Genomic DNA, 14872 nt, shown 5'->3' on the forward strand with positions numbered 1-14872 from the left:
TGGTGAAATCTCACAAACTTTCAACAACCACCAAACAGCTCAGACAGTAAATGAGAGCAGGAACACGGATTCTGCACAAAGACTTAAACACACAGCCCGGATCAGAATCAGTGACATGTCGCCTTTCTCACCTGATGGCACGGACACGGTCGGGGCTGAAAGCCGACAGCTCGCTGATTCTGATCTGTCGGCGGGTCCGTGCTTTGTTTTTACACCCCTTTTCTAAAGCTGTTAGTTTTATCTCTCTCCAAACAATACTGACCGAACCAGCAGCACAAGAAGATCCAAACTACGCTTCACATAAACAACAACAACTCTGACTTTTACTGTTTTGCTTCCATCACGAAGCACAGCTCTCTCTCTCTCTCTCTTTACTTCAAGAACAGTTTCCCGTCTAAAAATCTGTTTTCTTCATTATTCGCTTGCTTGTTACGCATAAGTCTCCCGTTGTTTACAGCGCTGTCGGCCGCTGTTTTTTTCCCTTTTACATTCTTCCGAAAAGAAAACCTAATTTCTGCCGTTCAATACTGAACAAATTTAAACTTTTTGAAATTATGCAAAATGCAAAGCTTAGCCGTGTCTCTAATAAAACCGCTGTAATGTCAGAGGTAACGTTCATATGTTGATTAATGGTTTTCTTTCGTTTTTGATGTACTGCATAATATTTTTATTTTTATATACGATTATTCATGTTTTTCTGTGTTTTATCTTCAGCTACTTTGACACAAAGGCATCTGCTGTGACGCTCACACCTTTGATAAAGTTTTGCATGTGTCAGCTTCCTTTTTATTGATACAAAAATATTTAAATGTACTGATCTGAATTACAATATTTCTGACTGTCAAAATTTCCTACACTGTAAAATCTAATTAGTTCCCAGAACTCAAAAAAATTATGGAAACTCGTTGCCTCAAAAAAATTGAGTAAAGCTTAGCTAAAAATGACTAAGTTAGGACAACTTATTTACTTTGAGTACTCTGTACAAGCTCATTTGTTCCCAGAACTCAAAAAAATTGGATCAAGTTTACGTAAGATGACCAAGTTAGGGCACTGTACAGCCGTGTTAGTTCCCAGAACTCAAAAAAATTATGGAAACTCGTTGCCTCAAAAAAACTAAGTAAAGCTTACTTAAGATGACTGTTAGGACAACTTATACATTGCAAGTCTGCAGTATTAACAATAACTTGATATTTCTGACTGTACAATACTAATTGTTTACCTACTGACAAACATGTTAAGTTCAACTAAATGAAAAAAACAATTTGTGGTAACCTGAATATGATTAAAAATAATTAACAACAATTTTTGTAATGATGTTAAAATGAGCCCAACTTTTATTTTCAAACACAACAAAGTATAACAGCCAACATACTGGACACTGTTCTGCTGAACAACAAACAATTATATTGCCATCACTGTTATAATCTTACAACGAAACAAAGTCTCAGATGTAATTATTCTGAAAATAAGTATAGGTCTACCACAGTTTGTTTTGTACTTACATTACTTATATAATCAAAATAAAATATTTATTGTTCTGTCACAAGTGCAGTCTCTAATTTAAACAACACATTTGTTTTCCATTCCAACACATGAGCTGGAATGTTGTATTATTTTAAGGATGCTTGTTTCCAGTCCAGGCATTACTGCCTGAATGACTATCATGGATCGAGGTGATCCAAATGTAAGTGCAGAAGAAAGTCTTTAACTTCCCTTAAGTACAGTGGCAGTGGATGTGGGTTGGAGATGCAATGAGCTTGAACCTGCAGGCGACCATCTTCACTGACCACACCATCTGTGACGGAGGACTCATCTCTCCTGTTGTCCTGCAAGCAAACAATCATATTTTTTGGAACATGAACTTAATTGCTTTCTTAAAACATTTTTTTCTGCATTTGGTATAAAACAGACTCCAATTTAGACAATCTCAGGCTCCCTCCCCACCGGAGAGGTGACATTCAATGTCCCAATTGTCAGTCTGGATAGCCCTGACCACCACGTAACACACAATGATGTCATGAAAGCATCATTTTAAAAAGGGCTATGCAAACATGGCCAATAACTTTCATTCTAATGATGTGGAAAATGATTTTGGGCACAAAACAGATTTTGCTGTTAGAAAACTTGCAGACTTCACTATATACAGTGTAGACCCTCTAAACTAAGTTTGGGGGATGTGATCTTTCAAGAAATGCAGACCAAACTGTTGTTGTTTGTTTACTTACACAGCATGTCTTGTAGAATTAACTGGAGTCACAGCAACAGCATAGTGCAGTCATATCTCAAGTCTAATAACAGAAGACAGGAAAAGATCAGTAAAGAAACAACTTCCCCAAACCAAAGCACAAATAAAACAATAAGTAAAACAGGCTGATCTAAAGTATGATTAAAGTTCAGCCTGATTAATATAAATGTCACTGACAGTTGCAAATATATTGGAAAACCAAAATACTTACTGATGTCTTTCTGTCCAACAACAGGAGTGCTGGTCCCGAGCCTCAAAGACAGTAAGAAGCAAGCAGAGGGAGAAAAAACAGAACATTTTTCAGAAACTGATTTGATCCTTAATGGCTGTGCAACCACTGTAACATAGAGTTTGCTTATGTTGTTAAATAAAGGCTAGATTTGACATTAATAGATGCCATAGATGTTCTAAAGCTGCCACAAAGCATGAAAAAAAAATAGATGTCTCCGAAAACGTCGGAGCATTTTTGCAAATATGTGATGTCTTGATAAATCGAGCAGATATTTGAAATTTACACAGCTACATTCTCGCCTGAAAATATCTTAAAAGTTTATTTTGTGACCCAGAAAAAGTACTAAGTTTTTCAGCGGCGCTCCTCCGCCATTGCCGCGCTTACAAGTACGCACAGGCTCCGACAACCGTGGCCGACAAATGCGATCCTCCTTTTCCCCAGACTACCCTTCCTGGGTATTTCCTGGATATTTTCAGGCGACAATGTAGCTGTGTAATGCTCAAATATCTACTTAATTTATCAAAATATCACATATTTGCAAAAGTGCTTCCACGTTTTCGGAGAGCTCTGTTATCCACCCCCCACATCCCACACCTACCCCACCCCTAACGGCTGCACCTCCCGAAGAATTTTGTCTGGGCTCTTATCTCACTTATTTATTTCAAACAATCAACAGAAAATTTCACCGACATAGTTTTATGTAAGGTTTTTAAGGTTGTGGTGTTAATTTTTAAGTAACATGAGCCCAGCGGCAGCAGCAATGCTAGGCTAACACTAACTAGCTAGCAAGATTTTAAACCTGGTGCTAAACTAAGAGAAGCCACAAAATCAGTTTGAATAAGAGTAAACATTTACTCACCAAGTCAGTGTATCAGGTAAAGATCCACAGCAATGACAACAATAATATCTTGAGCTGATGCTTCCAGGTTAGCTCAACATATTCCATAAAAAATGCACCGTGAACATGCGGACTGATCCGGGAGGGAGGAGGACGGTAGTCACGTGGCATTTTCAAAACACATCTTTCATCCTTCCGCACTGAGAAGCAAAACTTCCAGCTTACTTAGTTTTTCTAAGTTAAGACAACTCAAATAAATGGAGTTTATCAGCGTTTTTGCATAAAAAGTACTGGTAACTTATTTAAATTGAGTTCTAATAACAAATTGATAAAAATTGAGTTCAGCCTATTTAATGTTTTTAATTAAACACAATATTACATTTTACAGTGTAGATTTAAATTGAATTGAATTGAATCGAATCGAATTAAATCGAATAGTGGATCGAATCGATTGGGGACCTTGTGAATCGGATTTGAATCGATTCTAGAAATCAGTGACGATACCCAGCCCTAGTGTTTACGTCCTTGTGCAGAATCCGTGTACCTGCTCTCATTTACTGTCTTAGCTGTTTGGTGGTTGTTGAAATTTTGTGAGGTTTCACCTGAGATTCTGGCGTTTTGCAAAATAAATTTATAGTAAAAAATCGATTCAGGATTTTAATTAATCGATTTCACGTTATCCAAGCCAGAATCGATTTTAATCGATGAATCGATTATTAAAACCCACCCCTAGTCTCAGGCCTCTGAGTTAAGACTAGGGATGGGTACCGGTATCTTTTCTGACATAAATGGTAGTAACCAGACCGAAAAGCAGCGCACATATCTGTGCTTTTTTTCGGTGCTTTTTTTTTTTTTCATGAGATGTCATACACTTTGGATTCTAGCCAATCATTTTACCTTTACAAGGATAGTAGGCGGGCCCAGGTACGTAGTTCTTTTAGAGCAGAGCTACAGATTAAAAATGCCCAAGGCCAGGGGGTCAAAAGTCTTGCTGTACTTCACAGCAAAAGATGCAAACTCAGTAGCCTGCAACAAGTGTTTTAAGCCCCACGCCCCGGTACCGGGAGCAAAAAGGAGAAGATCACGTTTAATCGGTTATAACACGGGGTGAGAAATATAAGTCCAGACATGTGTGGTATCCACAGAAACCTCTGAATCTCAGCTAAAATCTCATATAAACCATTTCTACAACCACCAAACTCAACAAAAACAAGCCATGATTACACGAGCAGTTATGTAAATGCGCACAAGTCTGCTAAACAAACAAGGCGATCCAGAAATTCTCCAGACTTCATGTAACCGGCTAAAGACTGGTTATCTTCCAGAGCTATCACCAATTCCAAACACCAAGTTTCACCACACTCTGACCAAAATTCACTGAATGAGCCACAAAAGAAGACCACAAAAACACACAGCGGTGCAAATGCGCTAAGACAGAAATTGGCTTACCATCCAGATTTCCTCATTACTTTCGCCGGTAGCCGGTAGCCACGTGATTATCAGCAGTTATCACGCCTACCTAGCCACATCAGAGCTGTTTTCCGTCAACAACCTTGGAACGTCTGATTGGTTGAAATAACGTGAACGTGGCATCGTTACTGTGATTCTATTGGCTCAAACAATTAAAAAGCAGTGTCAATCATGCAAATTGACCAAAAGAAACCAAAGTTGTAGCCCCTCAGAGTTTAAAGGGCCAGAGGCCAATTAAGCGCTCCATGCACACGGCAGAAAAAGGCCCATTACCATGTAAATGTGTGGTTAATTCTTCAAAAATGTATTTAAAAAAAAAAAAAGCATTTTTAGGCATGTTAATAAAATTAATTAATTTCTGCTCTTAAATACCTAAAAAAATTCAACTGGCATGGTGTCCAATTGTGTGCCAAAATTGGATATTTTTGTACAACTTCTGGATATTCATGTATTGACAGCGCTGTAATTTTTCACTGTTTCACTTTAAAAACATAAATCTTTGCACAGATGATGTTTATACATTGGTTACTGAATTTCTGCAATGAAATGTGAACTGAGGCATATTTTTAAAAGGGTTATATGCTAAAATTAAAAAAAAAATAGGTGAGGATAAAATCTAGTTACTTTTTCTTTGTTCCAGTCTCAGTAACTTTGACACAGTAATATCTGCTTCAATATTTACACATCTGATGACATTTCACAAGTGTTAGCTTTATTTTGATACCAAGATTGTAAGCACAGAGTTTGTAATTGCAGAGAAATAATCAATTAAATGAAAAGAAATGCACCGTATTTGATAGCTTGCTGCAAGACCTCACACCAAGCACATCTACTGTGGGTGTGGTAAATCTCCATTAGCGAGTTACCACGGATCGCCCTGTGCGTGGGGCTGAACCGTTCTTATCATTTTGTAGAAAAAAAGAGACGGCTAAAAATAAAAACATAAGAGGTTTTTGGACAAAGTTTATGTTCTCATTTCTTTAAGCACTGGTTCGAGCACTGTTTAAGCACTGTCACCGTTTCAAAAGTACCGATTTGGCACTGGTATCGGATAAAACCTAAACGATACCCATCCCTAGTTAAGACTGACTGAAATAACATTACTGGTGTAAGCTTACCTGTCCATGCTGTAAATACTGATATCAGATAAGATTACTTAAATATTACTTTAATGCATGCCACACTGTTTTTTTTAGAACTGTATTAACGGGGTGGCTGTAGCTCAGAAGGTAGAGTCGACACCTGGCTGCCAAAAACCCTTGGGCACGATACAAACCCCAAGTTTCTGACTGATGCATCCAAAGGAGTGTGAATGTTAGAAAAGGTGTGAATGGGTGAACGAGGCCTGTTGTATAAAAGCCTGTGCTCAGAGCTCAGGCAGGAAGCACTGTATAAGAACCCACCCACTTTGGGTGGAAACCATCTCGCTGTCAGGAGGAACGCAGTTTGACTTCATAGATGTATAAAAATAGACGAGTTCTGTTATTTTGTTTTCATTTAGTGGTCATAAAAAATTATTGTTTTAAGTTTTGGTTGTCAAATGTTTAATTATTTGTCTTTTTTAAAAAATATAAGTAATGACATTTTTGGTTCCATTGACAAAACAAACTGAGCTACTTGGTATGAGGACAACAATAAATGTCTGTTTTCCTTTCCTGTTTTTCCAGTATTCCCCAGTATTCCAGAGCAGCCGGGAATGCTCTGCCCCGGAGAAGACAGTGAGTAAACCAGCTCTGCTTTCATTCTGTGAGATCAAGTGAGAGTGGATGCCCTGGGACATCTATGTGTCCACGTGACACCTGGACACACAGATATCCAGCAGGGCTGTCAACGTTAACGTGTCATCATGATTCAAATCTGTGACACATGTAGCCCGAGATCCCTGAAATGTCTCAGTCAACACATTTCAGGCAGTGTGTCCAAAGTTTGTCCGTGCTGCGCTGCAGACGGGTTAAAGATTCGAATCGCATTAATCCTGATGCTGCGTTAACATGTTAACGTTGACAGCCCTAATATCCACGTGTTCATTTTCTTTGTTTCCACAGCTGCAGTGTGCTGTCTGTCTCAATAATCAGGTGTGTTGACCCGTTTTGCTTTGAAGGAGATTTTTCAGCTCTTTAGTTTGCAGCACCTCGTCTCTCCTGTCATTGTTGTTGTTGCAGTTCCATCCGACACGTGGGCCATTACTGTAGCAAAAAATGAACGTGTGCATCTCAGTCCATGCATGTGTGTTTCAGTCTTTGTGGCGATTTGAGCGTGCATTGACATCAGTGTGTGTGTGTTCTTGTATACACTCTGTGGGGAGTATAACAGGAACACAACAAAGCAGCAGTGGTGTTGACCCTAGATCTCAGTCCCAGCTGATGGCAGTGGATCGGTGTGTAGAGCCGACCCAGTCCATATATGTCCCAGAATACCTGCTGCCAGACACCGTGAACACCTTCCTGTGTGTCTGTGCCCTGCCAAACTGCAACGTGAGAATATTTTAATGTTCTGGCTGATATTTCATTTCTGTGGATTTTGGGCCCTACATGCAAGTCTCTGAACATCAAACACTCTACAGGGTGGGCCATTTATATGGATACACCGTAATAAAATGGGAATGGTTGGTGATATTAAAGTCCTGTTTGTGGCACATTAGTATATGTGAGGGGGAAAACTCCTCAAGATGGGTGGTGACCATGGTGGCCATTTAGAAGTCGGCCATCTTGGATACAACTTTTGTTTTTTCAATAGGAAGAGGGCCATGTGACACATCAAACTTACTGGTAATGTCACAAGAAAAACAATGGTGTGCTTGGTTTCAATGTAACTTTTTTCTTTCATGAGTTATTTACAAGTTTCTCTTTGTTCACAGCCATTGACATGTCGAAGAGGTTAACACGTGAGGAGCGGATCGAAATTGTGTTGATATCTGGTGAACGCAGTAACCGGTGATGAGGTAAACTTTTATGTGAATGGTGAAGTTAACAAACAAAACCACCGCTATTGGTCTGACACTAACCCACATTGGATGGATCCCTCCAAGACTGTTGGAACAACAAAAGTGATGGTTTGGTGTGGTATATGGGGTACAACGATAGTGGGTCCATTCTTCATCAATGGAAACCTCAAGGCCACTGGATATTTGAAATTGCTACATGATGATGTGTTTCCCTCTTTATGCACTGAAGCTGGCACGTTCCCTGAGTTTTTCCAGCAAGATGGTGCACCACCACATTATGGGTGCCAGGTCCGAGCATTCCTAGATGAACAGTTTCCTGGAAAGTGGATTGGTCGTCGTGGGCCAGTTGAATGGCCCCCAAGGTCTCCCGATCTGACCCCCTTAGACTCTTATCTTTGGGGTCATCTGAAGGCAATTGTCTATGGTGTGAAGATACGAGATGTGCAGCACCTGAAACTACGGATACTGGATGCCTGTGCTGGCATTTCTCCTGCGGTGTTGCTATCAGTGTGTGAAGAGTGGGAGAAGAGGGTTGCATTGACAATCCAACACAATGGGCAGCACATTGAACACATGTTATAAGTGGTCAGAAACTTGTAAATAACTCATGAAAGAATAAAGTTACGTTGAAACCAAGCACACCATTGCTTTTCTTGTGACATTATCAATAAGTTTGATGTGTCACATGGCCCTCTTCCTATTGAAAAAACAAAAGTTGTATCCAAGATGGCCGACTTCTAAATGGCCACCATGGTCACCACCCATCTTGAGGAGTTTTCCCCCTCACATATACTAATGTGCCACAAACAGGACTTTAATATCACCAACCATTCCCATGTTATTACGGTGTATCCATATAAATGGCCCACCCTGTAGTATTAAGAAACTTCTTAAGGGTGATCATCAGCTGGTTCCTGAAGAATTGACCAGTTCATGATATGGCAAACATGGATTTCAGTAAGAAAGCACCTTAACTGAATATTTTTGGTGTATGAGGGGATTTTATGGTTGGACTAGAGAAGCGGTTTGAGGTAACCAAGAGTTAAGAGTTTATCCTGTCCGTGTAACACATGCAGAACTATTTTAGACGTGTCGGCCAGGAAGCTTTTCTGCAAAGATGTTTCTGTGTCATTTGAGTTTTTGCTGAGTTCATGTGTGGAGTCGTCACCGTTGCTGTCTCCCCATCCCCACCAGTGTACTGTCAGGTTGCTGCTACACTCCCTCACTGCCTATTTGCTGTGACAGCATGTTTCAGCAGCTGGTGTTGGGCGCTCCTGAGTGTGCATGTGCAGAAAAGCCTGTGTGTATGTGTTTGATGGGAGGTGAGCCCTGTGCTGTTGTCCTGTGCCATACCACTGCAACCAGTGTGAAGACCACAGTTGTAGGTAGGTAATGAGGGATCTGTATCAGGGTCACACACACCGAGTTGGATTACTCTTGTGCTCTAAGCTGTGCTGGTTAACCCTGTGGGCACATGTAATAATGTACATTAACACTGTAATAATTGTGGCTTGCTGTTGGGCTTTGTGTCATTTAACCCTCCTTAGTGTAGTGCTGATGTTGATGGGAGGAAACAAGGACTGAAGGACTGAGCTGTTTTCTTCTGAAGGGAGGAGGACAGAATAGGAATGAGGAAGCAGGGAAACATTGTTACTCATTCATTTTTAGACTGTGTCTGTTTTTCAAGGCAGACTCAGCACTGACAGCACTGGTAGTAGCTAATAAACTGAATGTACTTTGTTCACATCGAACAAAATGCTTTAAAATAATTCCCAGTTTTCCGTTGTGGGACTGAGCCATGGACTTTGTTCTTGTTTGTCTGATTTATAATTATGTGTAATTCTGTTCTGCATGTCTTTAACTTTGGTTCAGCCTGGTTTGGTTTAGATATTCTCAAAAGGTATGAGAAAAGCTATATACTTGATACTTTTTAAGTAGTAATGTAATTGTTCTGCATAGTTATTTTCTAGAGACAGTAATTTGTTATACAACTCGTTACACTGAAAACTGTCCCAAAGAGCAGGTGAGAGCAGCTGTCACTGTGAGGATACTGGTAGACAGGAGCGCTGGGATCAGCCGGTGTTGCTCATCGTGTTATCTGCTGAAGTTCATCCTTTGGCTCCTGAGCCTGAGTTTGCACATATTTAGCTTTGGGTTGTTTGCTACGAGCTTTGTGTTAGCATGCCGTATGCGCAGTAGCTCGCAGCACTGGATGGCTGTTTGCGAGTTTCAGTACTTTATTACAGAAAATGTAATGGGATTACATTAATAACTATCTTCTGTTTTTGGCTCTCTTATTAATCTCAGCCAGGTGGAAAGTTGGTGCTATATGAATAAAATTGAATTGAACTGAATAATTAAACCTTGCAGTGGGTTACATCCAGCACTGCTGTTAATGAAAGTGTGCCTAGTTTGTGTTCGTTTGTAATCCTGCTGTTGTCAGAAGCTCTGTGGACACCTGAGGCCTGACTTTGTGACTCTGCTCCTTGTGTTTTGCTCTTTTGGTCGTCTTGAGAATTCATTGTTCCCTGCACAGATTCCAGGTTCCAGATGAAGGGGCTCTTGGGGATTATTGGGATTTCCCTCTAATATCATGTGTCCTGCTATGGTTTGGAGCCTGGGTAAGATAAAGGAATTGGTTTGGATTAAATAAATCCATCCAGTGGCCGCTACATCAACATTTCTCTGAGAACAGGCTGGCAGGGTTTTTCCATGTCGTTGTGATTACCTGTCTTAACAGTGTAATACCTGCAGCTCTCCTTTGGTTTCCTCTCAGATCAAACCTGGAAACTTTAGATGGCTTTCAGCTGACTTCCTTATAAAACTCTGTGGTTTTTGGTAAATTGACCAAAATGATACCAAGAAAATCCAACATGTTACTAATGTGAAGCTCTGTGCTGACAACAACAGACGAGGCTCCGCTTGAAAGCAGCTGGCTTTCTTTTTCTGTAAGTGTGTGTGTGTGCGCGCGTGTGCGTGCGTGTGTGTGCGTGTGTGTGAAGAGGAAACAGACTCCCCTCTGTGCACACAGAGCGATGGAAGGTGGGAGGAGGCACTGAAATCCCGGATGATGTGCTCAGTGGATGGAGGCTGCCCTGCCTTGCACCAGATTCTGTGATAAAGCATTCTCCCTCACCACCACCAAGCCCTACCCATCCCCCCTCCTCCCAGCACAAACCCCCGCACCACCCTAGTGCCTCCCTCTCTCTGTGGCACCGCTGTCTGGCTAGGGAGGAGCCTCGAGCTGCTGCATCACACAAGACACATAGGTTGACATGAGATGTGGTGCGAGAGCGAGGGCGGGTGCATTGTACCGTACAGACATCAGCTCCAACACGGGCACTCGTTTTCCTCCCTGCTTCTCTCTTTCTTGTTCTGCCTGCTGAAGCCAAAAAACCAAACATGGCTGAGATGTGACTTCATCAAGGACGAGCTCTGCAAGCAGACGGGAGAAAGAGACAGAGCGAGAGAATCAAAGAGCCTTGTGAAGAGCAAGGAGAATACCTCAGAGGGAGGGAGGGGGGCGAGTGTGCGACAGAGGGAGGAAATAATGAAATAAATCCCAGAGAGGAGAGAGAGAGGGAGGGATCGTCAGAGGGATGTAGCAGTGTGTATCCTCGCCAGCTCGCCACACACACATACACACACATACATGAACACACACACTCACGAACACTGAGCGTGGATTATGTGCTGACAGAGGAGGACAGAGAGGAGAAGGCACACCGGGCGGTGAGCTATCTTATCAGCTATCCATCCTTCCACCCATCCATCTTTTCATCAGTCTGTGCTTCCATGTCACAGCACAGAGACAATGGATCTGTGCCGAGCATCTTCATCCATAACGAGGATGTGTGATTGATTTCTGCGTTATAGCCAATTGGGCTACGCACAGCAGGCAAGGACTGAATGTAAGCTGCTAACAGCGCTAGCAGGGCAGTGTTAGTGCGCCGTACCGCAGCCAAGGAGGGCCGACTGTGTGCCACTTAAACGAGAGGCTACACCTGCCGACGAGGGTGACATAGTGCTGCTTTACATGTGAGTGGAGGGCTTGCATTGTTATGGTGTCTGCTAGTGCTGCGCTTAGATTCAGAGGTGTTGTAGTGACATCAACGTGATTTAATGGCAGCGATGCAGACTGACACATCAGAGCTCTGTTCCACTGGATGCACTGGGATTTCTTAACCTAGATTGACTGGGAAAACTAATCCTTTGTGACTGAGACTGTGTCTCTGTCTGACAGAAATGTCACTGATATAAAATGCAATAACAATTAAAGCCAGGTGATCAGTCAGTTAATGCTAAGAGTGACCTTCACAAACCTGTCAGTATTTCTCTGTCCCTTACACAGGATGTATGCTCACTCCAGGATCAACGTCCTAAAAAGCCCCAAATCTTCATTTTCTCTGTGTGTATGTTGTCAAATAATGCACGCACATCTGAGGCTTACATGACAATGCTGGAAGTGTCTCTGTCTGTGTGTGCACGAGCGTTATCAAATCTGAGAAAATGAACTTGGTGACATCATCGGGGTTATCTCAGGTTGTAAACACGCACTTGGGTCACAGTCTGTCTGGAGACATTATAGTTAAAGTCACATAGCAACAATGGTATTTGTCACCAGGTTGAGCAGCTTGGCAGAATGAGGATCCAAAGCAGCTTCATGGTGATCACGTCCTGGTATTTAGTGTCCACTGTGGACACCCTGCTGTGATGTTACCGCTGGTTTTCCACCAGGTTGTTTTTTGGAGAGAAAACTGACAATGTTTGAGGAGACTGTGGTGCAGCTGATTAGCAAGGTGCATCCATATCATGGAGATAGAAAGGTTAGCATGTATGTGGACAGCATCTCCAAACAGCGGTGCTCATGGTTTAAAGGCACACTTTGCTCTGTGGGTGTTACTACAGCACGTTCTTCCTGTGCTTGATCAGTCGCTCAGACTTTGAATGATTCTTTGCCCAAAGTGACGAGGCACTTTAGCCTTCAGCTTGTCCTTCCTTGGCTTGTTCTCTGCAGCGCTGGGAGGGGAGTATTACATCTCAGAGGCTATATGTGGCTCTGGAAACATTTTGGGCTGCTTGGGCCTATAGTGGCTGTGCTCTATGCAACGTGAGTCATGCTGGATATTGATCCCTCCTTTCTAACTATTTCTGACTGTGAGTGGGACTGTGGCACAGAAGGTTTGTTGGAAGTTTCTGTCATGTGTGCCAGTTTTGCTGACTGGACACTGACCTATTATTAGCTCTTTATGGATCGTCCCTGGTTGAACAGCTTTGTCTATCTGCAGTGTAGTCACTGATATGTAATGCTACATAATAACAGATGTGCTGGTTAGTCAACGTGACTGTCAGTATCATCTGTACCATGCACAACAGCTGTCTCCTGGTTTTCTTCTGTAGGGCCCATTGATACTGCATTATGGGGCTCCAGTCAGCCTGTAAGTGGTTAATCTGGTTAAAGTGGCCCAGTGCAGTGCTGCTTTAACATCAGGCTGACAGTGGAGCAGGAAACCTCTTCATGTTACTCTTCTACAATGAGTCCCTAATTTAAAGACAGAGCGGCATCTGTTTCCAGTCTTTGTGTTGCCACACTGCTGTTAGAAGCTGATGCATGTGGTGTGTAATGGTATTGTGCAGCTACTGCAGTCCCAGCATGTGCACACACCTCCAAGTGTTAAAAGATCAGTGTGAGAGGATATCTGAGAGAGCGGGCCACAAACTAAAGGCTGTGTATTTGTCACTGTCTGCCTTTTGTTACTGATTATTGAACCTTAAAGGCAAGGATGGCTCTGTCAGTGCTGGGAGGTGTGATCCTAATCACCATGCTGGCTGGCCTTTCTTCATAGCATTTCTATATACTGATTAGCATTAATATGTACAAACAGTGTCGAGCGATAGTCTGCACAGGGTTCACTGTTGATGTAATATAGTCCCTTAAACTGAGCCCTTTATTGTCCCGATGTATTATTTACATTATAACGAGGAATGCATTGATTTGGCAGAGTACTGGCATACTTGGGGATTACATCATCTCATCAGCCCTGGCTTAGGTGGTGCTTTGAAAATCCACTTTCAGCGTACTCATTACTTGCTTTAAGTTGAAGTCACTAATGTAATCCTGTGGGATGCCTCAGCTCACCGATATAATCTGATTGCTTCTGTAAACTGATGTAGTTCCATGGCAACCCAAAAGTAACGACTGGTTTTATGCTATAGCTCAGCGGTCCCCAACCTTTTTTGCGCCACGGACCGGTTTATGTCCGACAATATTTTCACGGACCGGCAATAAGGTGTCGCGGATATCCATCCATCCATCCATTCGCTTCCGCTTATCCTTTCCAGGGTCGCGGGGGGCGCTGGAGCCTATCCCAGCTGTCATAGGGCGAGAGGCGGGGTACACCCTGGACAGGTCGCCAGTCTGTCGCAGGGCCAACACACAGGGACAGACAACCATTCACGCTCACATTCACTCACACATTCACACCTAGTGACAATTTGGATTATCCAATTAACCTATCCCCTCAAACTGCCTCAAAGGTGTCGCGGATAAATACAACAAAATAAAACTAGTGCCGGTACCGAAAAAAAGATTTATTCACAACACACGTGAAAAGACCCAGGAAAACCGAGTTAACGATAAAAACGATAACAAAATAACACTGAAAACCGATAAAAACCCTGAAAACCATACATTTCACACCTGAGCCTCAACTCTCGCGGCCTGGTACCAAACGACTCACAGACCGGTACCGGTCCAAGGCCCGGGGGTTGGGGAGCGCTGCTATAGCTCATATTGTTAGTCGTTCAAGTCAAGTTTTTTTATCTGACCAACTAATCCAGGTCAGGTATAGTCAACATGCTTCATGCTTCTGCCATCTGACATCTTCATTTTACTAGCTGGAGTTTATAAAGTCTAACAATATCAACAGTGAACAAATCAAACTAAAGAGGCCACTGAGTAATATTTCAGCACAAATAAGTTGGAAACTTCAGGTTTGCATCCTAATCGTTTGGATAATACGGATGAAGTTTGCAACCAGTCTGAGCCTCTGCTGTCAGACTGTATTTGGGCTGTGACAGGGTCATTATCATGACCTCCACTGAAAGGAAACTGTCCTCTGTGCTCACTGACAGACTTCTTCA

At 42.2% G+C, this 14872-nt stretch overlaps 1 protein-coding gene across 3 annotated transcripts in view; it reads left to right on the forward strand.

Moving 5' to 3' along the window:
- The window catches only part of prkcz (protein kinase C, zeta), a 130827-nt gene that overhangs the window by 27168 nt on the left and 88787 nt on the right, over nucleotides 1–14872 (forward strand). For all 3 annotated transcript variants that reach the window (XM_019349790.2, XM_005458774.4, XM_005458772.4), the window contains exon 4: nucleotides 6453–6503. In XM_019349790.2, the coding sequence (XP_019205335.1) occupies nucleotides 6453–6503 (51 nt within the window). The remainder of the gene's footprint in view (nucleotides 1–6452; nucleotides 6504–14872) is intronic.

Source organism: Oreochromis niloticus, linkage group LG20, assembly GCF_001858045.2.
Source record: "Oreochromis niloticus isolate F11D_XX linkage group LG20, O_niloticus_UMD_NMBU, whole genome shotgun sequence".
Taxonomy (NCBI): Eukaryota; Metazoa; Chordata; class Actinopteri; order Cichliformes; family Cichlidae; genus Oreochromis; species Oreochromis niloticus.